The sequence below is a fragment of the Grammomys surdaster genome, unplaced genomic scaffold, assembly GCF_004785775.1.
Source record: "Grammomys surdaster isolate TR1022 unplaced genomic scaffold, NIH_TR_1.0 255, whole genome shotgun sequence".
NCBI classification, from domain to species: domain Eukaryota; kingdom Metazoa; phylum Chordata; class Mammalia; order Rodentia; family Muridae; genus Grammomys; species Grammomys surdaster.
The window spans coordinates 10,536,404-10,554,894 of NW_021604696.1; the positions used below are offsets into that span (position 1 = coordinate 10,536,404).

An 18,491-nucleotide genomic window follows, 5' to 3' on the forward strand; every position below is an offset into this window, starting at 1 on the left:
ACAGAAATAATAACATTGAAATTCTTTTAAAAAATAAAGTTAAAATACTACTAAAAGTTTAATAAAAAAGAAGAAATGGAGCACCAGTAGCACAAACATGATGTGTTGGAGAAACTCTTAACACCAGAGCCTGTGTTGGAAAGGAAAAGGAACTTCACATGAATTTGAAGGCTCTTATCTTTTCTACTATTTAGGATAGTGCTGAATTTTTAAGTACTCCAATGTCCAGCATCCACCAGAGTTGTCTTCATGTTGGAAACTTTCCTGTTTGGGGCAGCAGGAGTCAGAGATGCCACATCTGACAGTCCATATGCTGGGCAGTTTCTTCCACACCCCAAGTGTATTGAAGGTAAAACAATCATAGAAATCTGTATTTGACACCAGACTCTGTGATTTCCAAGTTATGAGGCATGACATTCCCTGCTGAAGAGATGGGGCTGTGGAAGTCAAATTCCTTTCCCGGGGTTTCAGAGTCCTGCCAGCAATGAACCTTGTAGTAGACAACTGGCTCCAATTACTGACTTCAAGCTTGAGGAGATTGGGCTACACAGTTATCTTGAGGGGATGAGGTTAGCTCTTAGGTACAGACAGTGAGAACCCCAGGTCCTATCCCTTTTGCTGCTGAAAGCCAGCCTCTTGTCCTTACATCTCTTGGAAAGCCTGAGGGCAGTCATTCTCTATAAATGCCTTGTGTAGATATATCTCCCATCCAGAGAAGGTGCCAAGTTGATTCCAGGCTTCGTGGCTCATGCTTGTTCTTTGTGATCATGTTTCTTGGATAGCTGAGGCCGAAATAGTAGGTTTCCTTCTAAGGTATATCCAGCTATAGCTTTCTGGTATTTAGTGAAGTAACACCACTGATGTCTTTTCCACTGCTGATCTCTTCCTTAGGAGGACTCACTATCTCACCCAAAACTCCTAAGTAAGTTGGAGGTTTGGCAAGACCTGTGAGCTGTACTGAGTCTTCATCCAGGGTTTTGTAGCTTAGCTTTTGAAGGAGGATGATGTTGCCTTTCCTTCCTGCTGAGGATCTGCAGCTACTGATGCTGGTATGTGCTGCTGTTGGTGCACTGATGCTGATGTGCCCTGCTGCTGCTGATATACACTGCTGCTGAAGCATGCTGCTCATGTGCACTGATGCTGCTCATGTGCACTGATGGCGATGATGTGCACTGCTGCTCATGTGCACTGATGCTGATGGTGTGCACTGATGCTGCTGTGCACTGATGATGCTGATGTGCACTGATGCTGCTGTGCACTGATGCTGATGATATGCACTGCTGCTCATGTGCACTGATGCTGATGTGCACTGCTCTAGCATGTTCTGCTATTCTGTTTCTCTACACTATTCAGCTGTCTTCAGCTGACTGCTCCATAACCACCCAGCTTGCCCTTCTGTTTGAATAGTGATTAATATTTGCTGTCATTCATTCATATCTTCTCATTTAGGACATTGCATATAGCAGACGATTCTTGTCTATGATTTTATCCATTTTATCCCACTTTCTCTTCATTCTCTTCATCCTGAGATCTTTAGTCCCTTATTCTAGTCACTCACCTCTTGGCGGCCACAGAAAATGGATGATCACCTCAATTTCTTGGTGGTTTCTGACATTCACAGAACATCTATCTTCCGAATTTTGTCTTTTTAATGTCAAATTAGACAATAGTGCTCTATAAATAAACATTTTATTTTCTGCTTAAAATTACATGTTCATCAAATTTCTACTTTCCAACTTCCTAGTGCTCATTGCTTATTATGTAAATTTTCCCATAGTCACCTTCTCTACAGAGGAGACAAATACTGTGAGTCCTGCTGAGGTCTGACTTTCAATTTTAAGGACACATGCTTTCTCCTGTTACATCTAAAGTATCATAGTGATACCTTCAAGTCACAAGCTTTTACCCCTATTTATCTAATAGATAATTTTAAACTACTGTTTAATAATTTATAGATACTCTGAGGTTTTATACATAGGAGCTTAATCATCAGCCTCCCTAAGTGTGGAGAATCTGTCGCTTTTATATAAACCAGTCCATCTTTTTCAGGGGGAAAAACATTATTTTTCCAAAAATAGAAATTGACAATAGATGAGAACATTATAAGAAAAAAAGAATTCCTCAAAAAGAAATGTTATTAGAAGATACACCAGGGCCCATGTGATGTCCTCAGGGAACCCTGGACTGAGGTGTGCATCCTTTGTACGTGCTAGAGATGGAAGAAGCTGCTTCATGCCTCTGAAAATACCCACGCAGTTTCTGGGCTTCTGAAGGCCGTTTGGGTGGGATGTGCTCTTTCAGAGTTTCCTGTGTGACTTGAAACTTGGTCACAGGTTTTGATTTCTCCATTTCCTATTTTATAAGCGAAGAGGATGTCAGAGAAAGAGGTTTCCCTCTCTGCACACTCCACACTGGCGATGAGAAGTCACTGAAGCCATGACCGGAGCAAAGGAGAACCATGCTCTGTTTGGGCTGGATGTTTCTTTGGTTTGTTGCAGGAGAGAAGACCACGGGATTTAATCATTCAGGTATGGGTTTTGTTTTGCATGTTAACACTGTGAGTCTTGTGGTCAAAGTCTGAACTGACAGACGAGCTGACACATCAGGCTGATCTATTAGATCACAGCCTCTTCTCACTGTTAAAAGGGGGAAGAGGAGAATTTCTGGTCAGAGCTCCTTTCAGCACATAACATACTACTGGGGGATCCTAGTGACCACAGCTGAGTGCTCTTTGGGGACATCTAAGGAGGAGTGTATGATTCTATTATTCCTAGCAAATTAAGACATAAACCCATAGAGAGGGAATCAGAACATGAACCCTTTTCATCTATGAAGCAGACATAGTGCACATAGACTAGACAGCTTAGTTCTTTGTTATATTGAGTATATTCATGCTATAAGTGGGAATTCCACCTTCTAATGTGCTTCTCTGTGTTGTTTCATTTGCCATAATTTTCAGCTTGTGCCACCAAAAACCTTCTGTGGACATATTCTGCGAGGGGTGCAGAGAACTTAGTCCTATTTTGTGATTTACAAGAGCTTCAGAAGCAAAATTTCTCCCATATAAGTCAACTGTCACCCACACAAGGTCCTGCTCACAAACCTTGCAGTGGTAGTCAGAAGGACCTATCTGATGTCCAATGGTACCTGAAGCCTCGGAGTGGAAGTGCACTACAGAAGATCAGTAGAAACTCTCCTCATACGCAGAACAAAGGCATGCTGCGTATATTAGCCCCTCAGATGGACAGCATCGGGTCATATATTTGTAGACCTAGAATTAGGTATGTCCCCAAATCATCCCAGTCTGGAAATATTCTCAAATTTTCTGTTATCTAGACAAGTGCTGACAGGGCCTTCTCTTTCTCTTAGGAGGCCCCAGGATATGGCTTGTTGTATTAAGATAGTCTTAGAAGTTAAGCCTCAGAGAAACATATCCTGTGGGAACTCAGCACAAGATGAGCAAGTCCTACTTCTTGGTAGCACTGGCTCCATTCATTGTCCCAGTCTCAGCTGCCAAAGTGATGTACAGAGTCCAGAGATGACCTGGTACAAGGTATGGAAGGATTTTCTTCTTTCTTGTTTTTCTTTTATTGGATATTTTCTTTATTTACATTTCAAATGTTATCCCCTTTCCAGGTCTCCCCTCCAGAGCCCCCTATCCCAACCCCCCTCCCCGCCCTCAATGGGGGTACTCCCCCACCCACCCATTCTTGCCTTCCCTCCCTGACAGTCTCCTACACTGGGGCATTGAACCCCCTCAGGCCCAAGGGCCACTTCTCCCACTTACATCCAACAAGGCTGTCCTCTGCCATCTGGATGGATTTTCTAAAGCTGGTGTAAGAGCATTGTTTTATGGTACTGTTGCTATGGGTGCTTTATAGAAACATGAGAGAGCCCGAGGCCAGAGCTATACAAGGGCTGCTCCGTGCTGAGCAAAAGACTTATGTCTGTAAAGTGGTTTTGTCCTTATGTAGAGTACAGCTTGCTCTTCAGATTGATAGAGTCACCCTTGGAGTCAGTGTCAGGGAAAAAGTCAATATGTGAGAGTATCATGGTGTGACTAAGTATAAATAGGTGTCTGTATATTCAGGACAGGTTAAAGTCTAAAAGAACACAGAGTGGAATAGTTTCGACAGGAGAGGATGTTGAAGAAAGGGCAGCAAGTCACCAGGTGAGCAGTGATTTGTGCAAAGTCTGTGAGAATGGTGGGATCCTGAGAGACAGGGCACAGGAGAAAGTTTATAATGATGTTGACTAAGCTGGTAAGCAAATAGTCAGAGCAAAAGCATTTCATGTTTTCACTATGCTATGGTTTTTCTAAGTGTTTGTGTGCCCATGAATGCTCATTCGACAGAGCCCTATCAGTGACGTACCTCTTTAATAAGGCCACACCTCCTAATCCTTCCCAAATAGTTCCACCAGCTGGGGACCAAGCATTCAAATACATTATCCTATGGGGCCATTCTTATTCCAATCACTGCAGATAGTGACTTCTGAATACATCATGTCCTCTCATGGGCCTGTAGGATTCCTGCTGATAGCTGTGTTTATGTGCTGTAGTGGTTTGGATATACTTGGCTCAGGAAGTGTGGCACTATTAGGAAGTGTGGCCTTGTTGGAGTGGGTGTGACCTTCTTGGAGGAAGTGTGTCACTTTGGGGGTAGGGTTTTGAGACCCTCCTCCTAGCTGTCTGTGAAACAGTCTTTTTTTGCTTGCCTTCAGAACAAGATGTAGAACTCTCAGCTTCTTCCCCAGCACCATGCCTGCTTGGATGCTGCTGTACTTCCCACCATGATGATAATGGTGTGAACCTCTGAACCTGTAAGCCAGCCCCAATTAAATGTTGGCCTTTATAATAGTTGCCTTGGTCATGGTGTCTGTCAAGTCAGTGAAACCCTAACTAAGACAGAAGTTGGTACCAGGTACTGAGGTATTGCTGTGATAGGCCTAACCATGCTTTTGTTTGGAGGACTGTGGCTTTTGGGACTTTGGAAGGCAGTAAAATCCTTTAAGTGGGGTGTAATGGGCCATCCTATTAGGAATATGGAAGACATTGGTGTTGAGGGTGATTTGAACTGTGTAGACCTGGCCCAAGAAGTTTCAGAGGAGATGAATGTTACTATATGGCCTAGAGACTGTTTTTGTGATAGTTTGGTGAAGAATGTGGCTGTTTTTTGCTATTGTCTCAAGAGTCAAGGCTAAGGTAAAGAGATTTTGATTAATTGCATCAACAAAGGAAATCTCAGAAAAGCCCAACATAGACTTTGTTCTCTGGTTCACTCTCATGAAGAGCATTTTGATCAAGCACAGCAAGCTTCAAAAGAAAAAATACAAAATGTTTGGTTCAAGAAATGAAGGGGCACCAGGAAGTTAAAAAGAGCTGAATCTTGTGTTCAAGGAGCTAAACAGATTAAGGGGTGATGATCTCAGGGCAAGATCCCAGTCAGCTCAGGTTATAGCCTGTGTTTGCAGTTGAACCCTGGCCACAGCAACTCTTATAAAGGACAACATTTAGTTGGGGCTGGCTTACAGATTCAGAGGTTCAGTCCATTATCATCGTGGCAGAAAGCATGGCAGCATGTAGGCAGACATGGTGCTGGAGAAGGAGCTGAGAGTTCTACATCTTGTTCTGAAGGCAAACAGAAGACAGTCTCACAGATAGCTAGGGGGTGGATCTCAAAGCCCCACCCCTAAAGTGACACACCCACTCCAACAAAGCCACACCCACTCTAACAAGGCCACACCACCTAATAGTGCCACTCCCTGGGCCAAGCATATTCAAGTCCCCCACATCATACTTTTTCATAAGAACTAGGAAAAGGCAGTTTGAGGAACATTCTCAATTGTGTGTCTAGGATTAGAGTTTGTAACCCATGTTCCTAACTTCATGCTCACTCCTGTTAGATTTTAACATGTTGGTTTTAGCTCATTTTTCTGTGTTAAGAAACTTGGGGTTTTGATTTTGTAATTCTATAACCCAGTGTACTAGGTATCATTCTCAGAGTTCTGAAACTGATAGGTTAAACATGATGATGTGATACTTTTTAAGATGATTTTAGTTTTCATTGAAGATAGATTATTTTATATACAATATATTCTGATTATGGTTTCCCCTTTCCCAACTCCTCCCAGGTCCTGCCCACCTAGCCCCTATCCATCCAAATCCACACCCTATCTTCCTTCGTCACTAGAAAGCAAACAGGCAACTACAAAACCAAACAATCAAACCAGAATAGGACAACCAACCAACAGAAAAAAAGAGCCAAAGACATACTGATGCAGACAGACAGACAGACAGACAGACAGACACACACACACACACACACACACACACACACACACACACACAGAGAGAGAGAGAGAGAGAGAGAGAGAGAGAGAGAGAGAGAGAGAGAATTCCCTTAAAACACAAAATCCTAAATTGTAATACAACAAAAGCAAAACCTGTAAGATCAACAACAACAAAGTGTGGGGAGGAGGGAGGACTACTGAGAAAGCTTGCACGGCAGCTTTCTCTCTCAGCTGTGGATTCTGGAGAATGCTTCCAGCTGCACATTGTTACCTCTTGGGAGTATTACTGTTCGTTTATTTAAATAGGCACACATAAGTCCTATTATTCAGCTCATAAGTATCTTATTGCTTAACAGGGAGATCATGAAAGTATTGTCCAAATTACACCATAGAGTAAAGATCGAATGTATTTACTATAGTGCCCTGAGCCTCTAATCTAAGTTCTCAATTATGCAGGAAAATTAGATGACTTTTATATGCTGGTAGTTAGTGAACACAAGCTGGCTGATATTAACTGTCACCTCCTTTCCAGCTGCTCATTCACCATCTGTTCAATAATTTACTCAGTACGTTGACTAGGAACTGACGTTGAACCCATAATTTAAAATGTCTGGTTTATTAATTGCCATAGATTATATTAAAAAGAATATTACTACAGGCTGGAAGCATAAGTTTAGCATTGTCTGGTGATTAGAGCAAGAGATCATATGAGGGATCTTACTAAGAAAGAATTACATTGCAACAGAGAGCAAGGAACTGATTCAGTGCAAGGTTGGCAAACTGCTCAGTGTGATAGACGCAGAGTTCTTGCATGGTATAAACTCGACTGGATTGGAAATAAAAACTGTGGGTTGCTCATGCTCATGCCAGCAGGGATGGAGCCCTGCTGGCATGTTTGAACTTTCCTGTTATGCATTCCAATCCACAGAACTAGCACTGGAGTTAGGATGAAGGGAGGAGATACTTTTACAGAAGAAGAGGGATAATCAAATGCTTTGACAAGGAATGAGTTAAAGAAGCAATCATAATATTTTAGAATTTTTTGGCTCAAAATAGTTCGTGGTATTTACCATAGTATTGTAAACAATAAAAACTAGCTAGATCATAGATAGCAAAGATATGATATGCTTACATCCAGACATGATGATGATGGTGAGTAGCTATTTCAAGTCTATCAAGGAGAATGGGCTGAAAATATAGACACAGGAAGTCCCCCAGAACAGGTGGGGAAGCCCAGATAGAGAGCACCATTCTTAGAGAACCCTACAATTTTGGGGTGCTCCCTAGTATTGTGCTGCCTGCTAATAAAGCTTCTGGATAGTATACTACAAAAATCACAATGATCGTCTTCTCAATAGGAATGATTTTGTTCTTCCCCTTACATGCACCCCTAAACATCTGTTTTTCACTTGTTCTTCCTAGGACTCCCAACTCTCCACACAGGCTACACTGTGGATGCTCCCCTTTTGTACTTTTATTTTCTACCGCTCCTCCTGGGAGCACAACACAGTACTTTGGGCAGAGGTCTCTGCCTCTCCTTCCTGCCGGTCTTACATGTGACTCAATAGACTGATGTGTGGGCAAAAAAGCCACAGTGGTGTCCTGGAGGCTTTCCACGTGGCTGGTCCTACAAACAGGAAAAAGTCTAAGGTTCCAGAGGCTGGAGACATCATCGATGGCAGGCCCCAATGATACGAGAAAGTCCTTGGTTCCAAAAGGGTTTATTTTCATGGAGGATGGTAGATGCATCTGGATGTACCTGCCCTGAAACTCAGGGCAGACCTGAGTTAAATAGGGAGGGAGAAAGAGGGAGGTTCTGGGGAAGGTTTAGTTGGCTCTGCCCTCTGGCCTTCATTAGTATGTAAATCTCTTTAGGGCCTGAGGCCTGTAGTCACATCCTCTACCTGTGCACTTTGGGAGGGGCTGTAATGGCCTACGTGACTGAACAATGTAGGTCTTTGGAGACTAGACTGCGTGTCAGGACTCTGGGTTCTGGGGACGTAGCCGAACACCTGCCGTTTCTCCCTTGGAGTCTTGAAGTTCCAGGCCCATGCCCAACAATGAATCAAGATACCCTTACAGAGTCCCACACTCATGGGTTCCACATCTTTCTCCATGTTTCTTTGACACTTCTTTTGAGCTCCATTTCACAAAGTCTTTTAATGGCACACACTAAGCCATGGTCACTATCTATAAAAAGAGGAACCATCTACACTCCTCAGTGGATCAACTGGGGTCTTTCTTAGTGATGGTGCATTGTGTCATCACCTCCCCCCTAGATTCTCAGGAGATTTACTGCCCACAGTCTATGCTCTGCTCCTTGTATGCTCTTAGTGGCTTCTCTAAAGCCTTATCTCTGGACTTTTCTTATTCACTTCTGGAGTGTTTTGGATCTTCACAGTCACCTGACAAATATTTAAGCTATCTGTCTCTGCCTCTTATCCTGACTTTTCCTCCTGTCTTGCAACTACTATCTATGACCAGTGTGGCCCTCTTAGGCTATTTGACAGCCCAGGGAGAAGTTCTTTGTTGGGCCACAGGAACTGCCCCAGACACTAGGCAGAGGGGAAATTCCTGCTTTTACCTGTGAGAAGCGCAGTGGAAGGGAAATCCCTCAAGTAGTAAATAAGATTCTTAGTCAGAAAAATGATGTTTGAGATTCAGTTCTTCATTTACCAGGCATGCTCATTTAGTTTAGTTTTTACTTAAACTCTAAAATACTTGTCTTCTCATTTGTAAAATAAACAGAGATAAAATCCATGTGAATGCCAAGTCAGAGACTCCTTTGGACAAGCAATAGGTCATATGGAGAGGAAGCAGACAGGTAGTTCAAGAAAGAGGCACTCTGAGAGGGATTGTCCTTTAGGTGAGAACCTTACTAAGGGAGTAAGTGAAAACACAGACTCCATACTACATCTGAAGAGAAAATGGTCAGTCTCCTAAGGCAACGCAAGGTGTGCTTTCCTAAAGGTTTCTGAGGGAAGTAGTGTGCCCTTCACCAGGAGGAAGCAGGGATATTTGGCCCGCTGGGAGAGCTGAGAGAAGAGGAAGACTGAAGGTCAGTCACAGCAGCTGGTCTGATGTGTAAGGCAGTGGCATCTGGGAGGTTTGTGATCTAATGACAACCATATGGAGTCATGCAGAAGAGAGAGTTTTGCAATCTCAGTATAGATCAGACTCTCCCCAGTTTGTTGTCTCTGCTTTCTCCTTTCTTTAGATTGTGATTGTAAAATATCTACTCTTGATGCTTACGGGAAAGAAGGTCACATGTCATAGAAGCATCTTATATGGAGTTCAGCTGCAGGAGTCAGAACAGTGGTGACAAATGTTTCCACGGATATTGACTGAGCCCCCACAGTGCCCTAAAAACCCTGGCGATAGGAAGGTGGTTATAATAGTCTTTACTTCAGACTCCAAGAACTCCACAGCAAACTTTAGACACCTTTCTCAAAATGTCTTATCACGTGACACTCCTGCTTTAAAACCTTTCTTACTTTGGGCTCTCCTATATTGTTCACATGTCTTTCAGAAAGCCACTTACTAGTGAAACAACGATCAAACACATTCAGAGTCTGCCTTGGCCTTCTTTTCCACACCCGAGCTTTGCTCTACATGTCCTAAGATGACATTGATTTTTAATTGACTCCTCTGCGTTCTTCACAACTCTGCTCAGACTCAAGGAGGTAGCCCTGTTTTATGTGAGCTGAGATCTGCTGCTGCCAAGTACTCCCTTGAGCACTCTGTGTGATGTGATAGAAAGACTTGAGACTCGGCCTAGTGGCTCACAGTCTGCTGAGTGAAGTGACTCATGTTTACCCCCTACCATGTACCCATGATTCACTTGCTTCCTAGGACCAAAGACTACTTTCAACAACTATAGAGAGGGATGTACCCCATCACATCCTTTCTGTAAAAAGGATGTGTCTGTAACATCTGATTGCCTCCAAGCCTCTGGAGATGTGAAATGGCAGTTCTGCTGGGAGAAAGTGATGATTTTGTTCCCCAAATCTGAGTCCTGATGGAGCTTTGGCTGGAGCTGCAGCCTGTGCTCTGGGGGAAGCCATGAAGGCCTTGGAAATGCAGGGATTCCACGGAGTGTGACTCCTCAGGGAAAGACAGGCACACAAATGAGCCATAGCCCAGAACGAGACCAGATCAGTCTGTGAGGAACTACAGAAATTGTGTGAAGGTCACTGAAGGAGTCTAAGAGACAGTTTCTTGTTTGACTCCAAGTTCAGAGTTTCTGAAGCTTTACTATGGGTGAAATGAATCTCAGTAAGAACTCTGAGGTTACAGAAAGGTGTTTCATTTCTTATCTTCTGGATTAGGATGGAAGACTACTTTTGAAGCATAAGAAAAATCCAATTGATGTGGAAGATATTTATGATTTTCACCAAGGCTTATATGTATGTGACTACACCCAGTCAGATAATGTGAGTTCCTGGACAGTCCGTGCTGTGGTTCAAGTGAGAACCATCGGTAAGTGACATTATCTGAATTCTTGTTGACCAGTGAAAATCATCTTTATTTGGTTAAGTGATTATTTTCCTTTAGATTAAAAAAAGAGATAATCACACATTGGCAACCGTTAGAGGGTTGCATGTTGGCAAATCCAATGTCTCCATCAACCAAGGTCTAATCACACAGAGAGACCCAACTCTGGGTCATGTTCATCTTGAGATGGGATAGCTATTCCTTTCTTTCTGGTTTAATTTTTGCAATAAATTTAAATATGCATTCGATATTTTTCTACATGAAGCGTTAAGTGACATACACTTATCTGTTTAAAATATGTTAATTTTTTTTTACATGTTTAAAATCTTGTGCATTTTTTTTTTTAAAGAAAAGGAACATCACTGCTACAGCTTAAGATCCGTGCCCCATCTGCTTCCCATGAGCCACTGAAATATCATAGTCTAGATCCGTGGTTCTCAACCTTCCTAATGGTGTGACTCTTTAATTCAGTTCCCTGTGGAGGGCAAGACTGTCAGGAGGAGGATTGCGAGAGCCGTGTAGGTGCTAGAGGGCACAAGGGAGACGGTGTAGGTGAGGAAGCCCATGAGAACTGAGAGCCAAGGTGCTGCAGTAGAGAGCGTGGCTTTTCACGGGAGATGGAACACCTTCAGGGTAAAGCAGAGCAATGGAGTCACATTGGGAACTTTGTGGCAGAAAGGTAAAGGGCAAATAAAACCAGCGTCTAGATGCATTGCTCCTCTATTCTAAGGTAAACTATGAGTTGTAGGGTTGCTGAGTGGATAGTTTAGGAGCTCAGTTCCTTAGGCAGGTTCTTCCTCTTGGCTGGTGACTCAGTCAAATGGCAACAAGAAGAAATCTTCCTGTAGGAGACACAGATGGAAGTTCAAGTTTGCAGTGAGTAGGACTGACTGGGGAAGACCATTTACCATAGGAAAGATGGATTCATGAAGAACTAGTTTTTAATCTAACATCTGTAGCCTGGTGTACCCGTCATTTCATAGACAAGTTGTGTGTATGTGTGTGCCTGCATGTGTACGTGTGTGTGTAGGAGTGTGTTTGTAGGCCAGAGTACAAACTTGAGTTTTGTTTCTCAGGTGTGATCCATTAGTTTCTGCTGAGACAGAATTTCACACTGCCCTGTAACTTGTCACGTAAGCCAGGTTGTCTAACCAGTGAGCCCTAGGTGTCTGTGTGACTCTACTTCGCCACACTAGAATTACAAGCACGCTCACCGTGCCCATGGGGGTGGGGGAGGGGCAATATTTTGAGAGTTCCACAGATCAAACTCAGCAACTTGTGCTGTTGTAAGTGCTGTGCCAACTGAGCTCTCCTCCCAGCCCTGAAGAAGCAACCTTTTGAGTGGAAATCTCAATTCCAAGATTTATGCATTCTGGGTAAAATTTAAAAAACAAAATAAAAAACAGCATTAACATCTTATATTGGTGTTTATGTAATATCCCCAAATATTCAGACTTCTCAACGCAAAGGGTGATTTTTGTTTTCAACTTTCAGATAAGGACATCAACGTGAAGCCAGTCATTCTGGATCCCATTGCAGATACACTGGACGTAGAGCTTGGTAAGCTGCCTGGTTATTATCATCCCTGGTTCACCCTGTGCTTCAGAGACTAGATCAGAGTGTGGCATGAAGAGCAATTAGACTTTTGAGCTAGAGTATTTTCTGTGTACCTTCACTTGGCCTTGACTAGTTTTGTTGCCCCTTATGGTTCCTTGATCCTAAGCCTCAGTCATCAGATTTGCCCCTCACTATCCATCCTGATCTTCGATTGAGGTATCCTGAGGAAGCATATTCTAAGTGCCTGGTGATTTAAAGAAGATGAACTGATTTTATATGTTAGATGCATATGTTTCTATTTAGGTAATGTGTATGAATTTAGAAAGTTAGCATCAAGCCCTATGAATATGACTCATGGACTATCCCTTAAGGCAATTATAGAAGAATACTTCAACTCTTGCTCAAATGTATTCCAAAATGGTGCCTTCTTCTGGATAGAGGAGACACTGACCTTCTTCTGGCTGCCTTTTATTCTGTCAGCTACATTTATTGTTTTATACACAGCCGAGTAGAAATTGTTATCCTTGAAAGAAAATGGTGATGTTTCAGTGCTGTAGTCACCATTTCAAATTCGAACAAATTAGTTTTGTACAAAGATATGTAAACAAATTATTATGACGGCATAAAGTCAGTAGGTGGCAGCAGTGGCACATCCTGTGGCTAGAAGTAGCAGGAGTGAAGAGGAAAAACAGGATCATGGAAAGAAGAAAAATCCATTCAAATCACACAGCCCGGTTGTGTACAGCATCAGTGACTCTTAAAGCATTGCTAGTGGAAGAGATCACGATCCAAAGATGAGCTTTCAAGTGGATTCCCCACCCATTCATACACAAGTCAATTCTAAATGGAGGATAATCCACACTAGGGCTTGGGGGATGGAGAGGGTAGGAAGAGGTAGGCTGGTCCAATAACATGCATGGTGCATCCATCCTTCCATTGTATGGTATGCCAAATGTCTGAGAATTTAAATGATTTCTTACCTAACTGCATACACCTTACACTGAACCTTCTGCAAGGCTAATTGATGTCTAGAACCTCAATGATTGTGGCAGGGTTGGATGGTCCAGGTCCACAGCCTTGTTACAATTTATCTTAGGCCTTTTATGGCTATAATAATGTCCATGGACATTATTTACTCGGATCCAATATGAATTAGTGTGACCCAGCAACAGAGATTCAGTTACCCCAAATCCATATTCCAATGAGATAACAGTTTCACAAAGCTTTATGACAACAGGAAAGAGAAAATAATAAATTAAGACACTTTTCAAATATACTGGGGTTAAGATCAGATACACAGTCTGCAGCCCATTAAGGAGACCTCAGCTGTTTGATGACAGTTTTAACATTTTGGTTGGCAGAAGCCAGTGGTCTGTTATGCCAATACATCCTTTAAAAATATCTAATACATCCTAATCATCATAAGGATGTTAAGTCAGCTATGGAGGTGGGCAAGGAATGGCTGCTAAAGAAGGTAAAAAGGCCCAAGATCAATTGTAACAAGGCTGTGGACCTGGAACATTCCAACCCTTTGATGATCATGGAAGTTCTAACCATTAATTGGCCTTGCAGAAGGTTCAATGTAAGATATGTGTGTGAGTTTTTATTTTTTTTCTTTTTTTGCTTGTTTTTTATTTTGCTCTTTAAAAGAATTTACATTCACGGTAACCTCATGGCATTGATTCAATATGTAAATATCAGCTAGTCAAATTATCTTTTTGCTGTATCTTATACATCATCACTAATGTTAAAGACTAGGTAGAAGAGTAGCCTGTTCACAGAGCTCCAGCTTGATTGTGGATTTCCTCATATTAGGGACATAGCTACACATTTGAGACACACAGCTGAGCCACACGGGGCAGTTGTAAGCAGAACTGTGTTGCTGAGTGGGATGTGTTCATGCTTGGCTATTCCTGGTACCCACTTGACTGACACCTGCCTACATTCTGATGCCGTCTTCTGGTCTTTTCCCAACACATCAATGTTCTGATGTGTTCTTTCTGTTTTCTTGACCTCTGCATTTTCAGGAAAATCTTTAACTCTACCCTGCAGAGTCCAGTTTGGCTTCCAAAGATTTTCAAAGCCTGTAATAAAGTGGTATGTCAAAGATTCTACACAGGAGTGGGAAATGCCATTATTTGAGGAAAAAAGGTAAGAAAAATATTGTGAACTTTAGCCACTGTGACCCGAACTAGTGCTTTCAAAGCTTTAGAAATCGCTAAAACAGAGTTTATGGTGGTGGGGTAGCCACTAGCGCCTACTAGTGGCAAAAATAAAAATACACAAACCCTGTCTGTCTGTCTGTCTGTCTGTCTATCATCTATCTGTCTGTCTGTCTGTCTGTCTATCATCTGTCTGTCTATCTATCTATCTATCTATCTATCTATCTATCTATCTATCTATCTATCATCTATTTAACCAGCCACTATTATCTATCCATCCATTTATCCCCCCTCTTATCTCTCTTCTATCATATTCATTTAAAACTCAGAGGCACCCCATCTCTCATGGGACCATAAAGTAAACTAGGTATACAGAATATTCAGTCAATGACAGAACCGTATACAAAAGTGGCCCCCTAAGATTGTATCACGTAGTGATGTTAGAATGCCTGTGTTAAATACCCTGTGATGTTTGCATAATGGTTTCAAACACCCTAGACCGCTTTACAGTGTTTTTTTTTTTTTTTAATTTAATTTGTTTTGAGACAGGGTCTCATGTATTTCAAACTCTCTATGTGGGAGAAATTTTAAGTTTTCAAATTCTGGAATTACAGGCACGTATCATTACATTCTAACGTGTGTTTGGGATTGAACCCAGAACCTCAAGCATGCTAGGCCAGCACTCCACCCACTGAACAACATCCAAAGCTTTCATATTTTGTCTTGGTACCAGGGACACCCACTGTGCTGAACACATACTCTGTCACTTGACTAAATCCTCAGCCCACAAAGGGGTTTAAACACAAATGGGAAAGGGTGGTTCCTGCTCCACCAGATCTTCAACTGTGCCTTCATTCAGTGTATTAAGAAAATGGCGCCATAGCACAGATTCTGACAAAAGAGAATTGGTTACATGGCTTACCCTGGAGTGGAGATGTCTATCTAGGAACACTAGCAGACTAAAACATTTTATGATAATTAGACTTCATTCTTTGTTATCTGTAACTAACAGACAGCTCAGAATTTATGGGAGAGAGAACTTGACCAGTTAAAAAGAAAATTGTAGACCATCAGTGCCACGCCCTCCAATGTCTAGAAAAGTAAGTCTCTATCCTAGAATGAAAGAGCTGAGGTCCATCATGGCCAGTCAGACACGTCAAAAGGAGATGTGTCCTACCAATTTTCTACATTAGATACCCCCCAAAGAATCCACAGAATGTTCCCTCTTGTTTTTTAAGGATTTCACTGAGCAAACAAAATATTTTGGAAACCATAGATAGACAGTAAAGGAAAGAGTTTGCTAGGGGAAACACCATTTAGCGAGAAGTTCCAAGATCTAGGAAAACATGGGATTTCAAACTGATGCTGCATGAGGGTCTACGTAGGAAAAATGAGGCCGAGCCCAGGTTCCCAAGCCACCTCACCTGTGGGTTTCAATCTTCTTTCCAGGAAGTGGCAAGGCAGCCCTGGCCTTCTGTGACAGGCCATCACCTAGGTATATTCTGTGACTGAAAACCTCCAGTTTTCAAGGTCACCATAAGGGACAGATGTGGTGGAAGCCACACGAACATCAGAATGTGTGGCAAGCAGGAAGCATCTGTGGACTAATTGTAGGCTCACAGCAGCATAACCCGTCTGAACACAGTCCCTTAATGTGACCAATGAACGATGCAGTCGTAGACAATGGGAACTAAGTAAATGCAGAGAGTCATAGTTTGCTGAGTGGGGCAGAGATCTGGGTGCCAGGCTGGAGGTGGGACATACTGAAGGATGATGTCATTACTGTGGCCAAGCACTACTCTTCCTCCTCTGAGCCTTGCCCCTGACACTACCAAGTCAGGATGTTCATCTCATGACTCCTTTAGAGTTTGTGTGGCGAGGAAGGAAGAGATTAAAGAGCCAATAGTCAGTGGCAAGTACCTGGTAGCAAGCCTCAAGAGGAAGTAGATGTGGTGGTGTGTGTGTGTGTGTGTGTGTGTGTGTAGGTGTATGTACACATGTGTACTTGCATTTGGAAGCTAGGGGTAAGTCTCATGTTTCATTCCTCAAAGGTCACTGACCTTGTTTGGGGTGGGAGTGGGGGGTTGGGGGTGGGGGTGGGGATGGGGGAGCAGAATCTCTTCCTGACTAAACAAGGCTGGCTGGCTAGTGAGCCATAGGGATTCACTTATGTCTGCCTTCCCAATGCTGGGATTACAAGTACATGTTACCATGCCTGGCTTTTTACATGGGTTCTGGGGATTAAATTTAGGCCTTCATGCTTAGGAAGGAAACACTCTACAGACTGAGCCTGTTCATAAATTATTAATATTCTTCATTCCCAAGTGGGGATTCTTACAATAAAGTCCAGAAGAGGCCCACAAGTAACTTTAGTGTAAACCCTTAGCAGATTCCATCAGTTGATCAAGAACAAGCCTTCTCTGTCTATTTCTGATCTTCTACGGTCTTCTTATGAGAAATTCCCACTGACTCTTCGTCAGACTTCTGAGCACACCTTCATGAGTGACAGTTGATCTTCCTGAGTGGGTGTGAATTTCCCCCTCCTTTTCTAGGATTCAATCCACTTTCAAGAACGAAGTCATTGAACGTACCGTCTTCTTGAGAGAAGTCACTCAAAGAGATCTCAGCAGAAAGTTTGTGTGCTTTGCCCAGAACTCCATTGGGAACACAACACGGATCATCCAGCTGAGGAAGAAGGAAGGGGGTAAGCCTAGAACCTTGTTCCCAAAGACTCACAACTGTTCTTCTTGAAAGGGGAAGGACCATTTTCCCAAAGAAGAGCATCAGTGTTTGCAGTGAATGTTTTCCAGACACTGAAGCACTTTGGTCTGGTAGCTCCTTTAAGCTCTTGACCATGGCCGTACAACTGACTTTGACCTAGGCTTCTAACAACTAATTTGTGTTGTGTTGTAAGTGCCCATTACTCAATTCACCCAGATTGTCCGTTCACGCTGTTACCCATTCATGTACCCTTCCCACTTATTCATTCCTTAAAGCACTCAATTAGCCCATTTAATCCCTCCTGTACCTACAAGAATCCCCAGCCCCGTGCCCACCCACACCCACCATGGCAGGCCCAGTATGTAGACATCACTTTCTTTGCCGTTTGCCTTGGCTGGCTTCCAAAGAACATGACAACAGCTCAGAGAAATGTCCCATGAAGAACAGTTCAATCCTTAACAAGATGTCCAGGGATGAGGTTGGGTAAGTCACGGACTTGCTTAGTTGATGACTGGAACACAATCGGGCAGTGTAAATGTCCTCCAGCCATAGCGTGACACTGTCAACCTGCTGTGATGGATCCTATGCAGATCCCTTATTTATAAGCTGAGTCACAGAGGGTGCAGGGTGACACTGGTGTAACTCCTGGTCTAGGAATGTTTAGACTTCAGTGGAAATGAGCACACACAAATGTAATTTACAACAGGCAACAGCAATGGTATAGATGAGCTATGTAGACACTCGTGGGAACAAAAAATAGGTAAAAAGGCTCAGCATAGTAGGTCATCAGGAAATCCTCAGCCACCTGGCTCTCTAGGGTTAATTATGGACAATTCCGTCTACACTTAAGATGACAGAGGTAGCAGCACTGGTTTTTATTACATAACAGGGTTGTTGGCCCAGATGTGTTTGCTCAGAGCTCTGTGTTTCCCTCAGTGGTGTTTGTACACATCCTCCTCGGCACGGCCTTGATGCTGGTGGGCGCTCTGGTGGCAGCTGCTTTGCTCTACTGGCACTGGATTGAAGTTGTCTTGTTATGCAGAACCTACGAGAACAAAGATGAGACTCTCCGGGGTAAGATCACCCAGCATGCCACTCTCTGACTAAGTGACATGACAGTAGGTGTGCTACTCCCTACCTATTGGCTTTCTTTTCTTAGAGCTGTGTTAGGTACGATTTCATGTGGTTCCTGCCAGCCAGAGCAGTCCATGAGAGAAGTCAGAGGTAGCTAATGCCTGATAGGTAGTGTCTTATCTTGAAGGCTTT

General features: G+C 42.9%; 1 protein-coding gene across 3 annotated transcripts in view; it reads left to right on the plus strand.

Annotated features, from left to right (window-relative positions):
- Positions 1-18,491, plus strand: part of Il18rap (interleukin 18 receptor accessory protein) — a 30,411-nt gene that overhangs the window by 3,913 nt on the left and 8,007 nt on the right. For 2 of the 3 annotated variants that reach the window (XM_028775403.1, XM_028775405.1), the window contains exons 3-10: positions 2,365-2,528; positions 2,960-3,281; positions 3,370-3,553; positions 10,620-10,770; positions 12,280-12,345; positions 14,370-14,493; positions 17,057-17,208; positions 18,162-18,299. In XM_028775403.1, coding sequence (XP_028631236.1) covers positions 2,459-2,528; positions 2,960-3,281; positions 3,370-3,553; positions 10,620-10,770; positions 12,280-12,345; positions 14,370-14,493; positions 17,057-17,208; positions 18,162-18,299 — 1,207 coding nt within the window. In that variant the 5' untranslated portion in view covers positions 2,365-2,458. Of the gene's footprint in view, positions 1-998; positions 1,050-2,364; positions 2,529-2,959; positions 3,282-3,369; positions 3,554-10,619; positions 10,771-12,279; positions 12,346-14,369; positions 14,494-17,056; positions 17,209-18,161; positions 18,300-18,491 lie in introns of those variants that run through there. The other variant, XM_028775404.1, reaches the window with a different exon arrangement.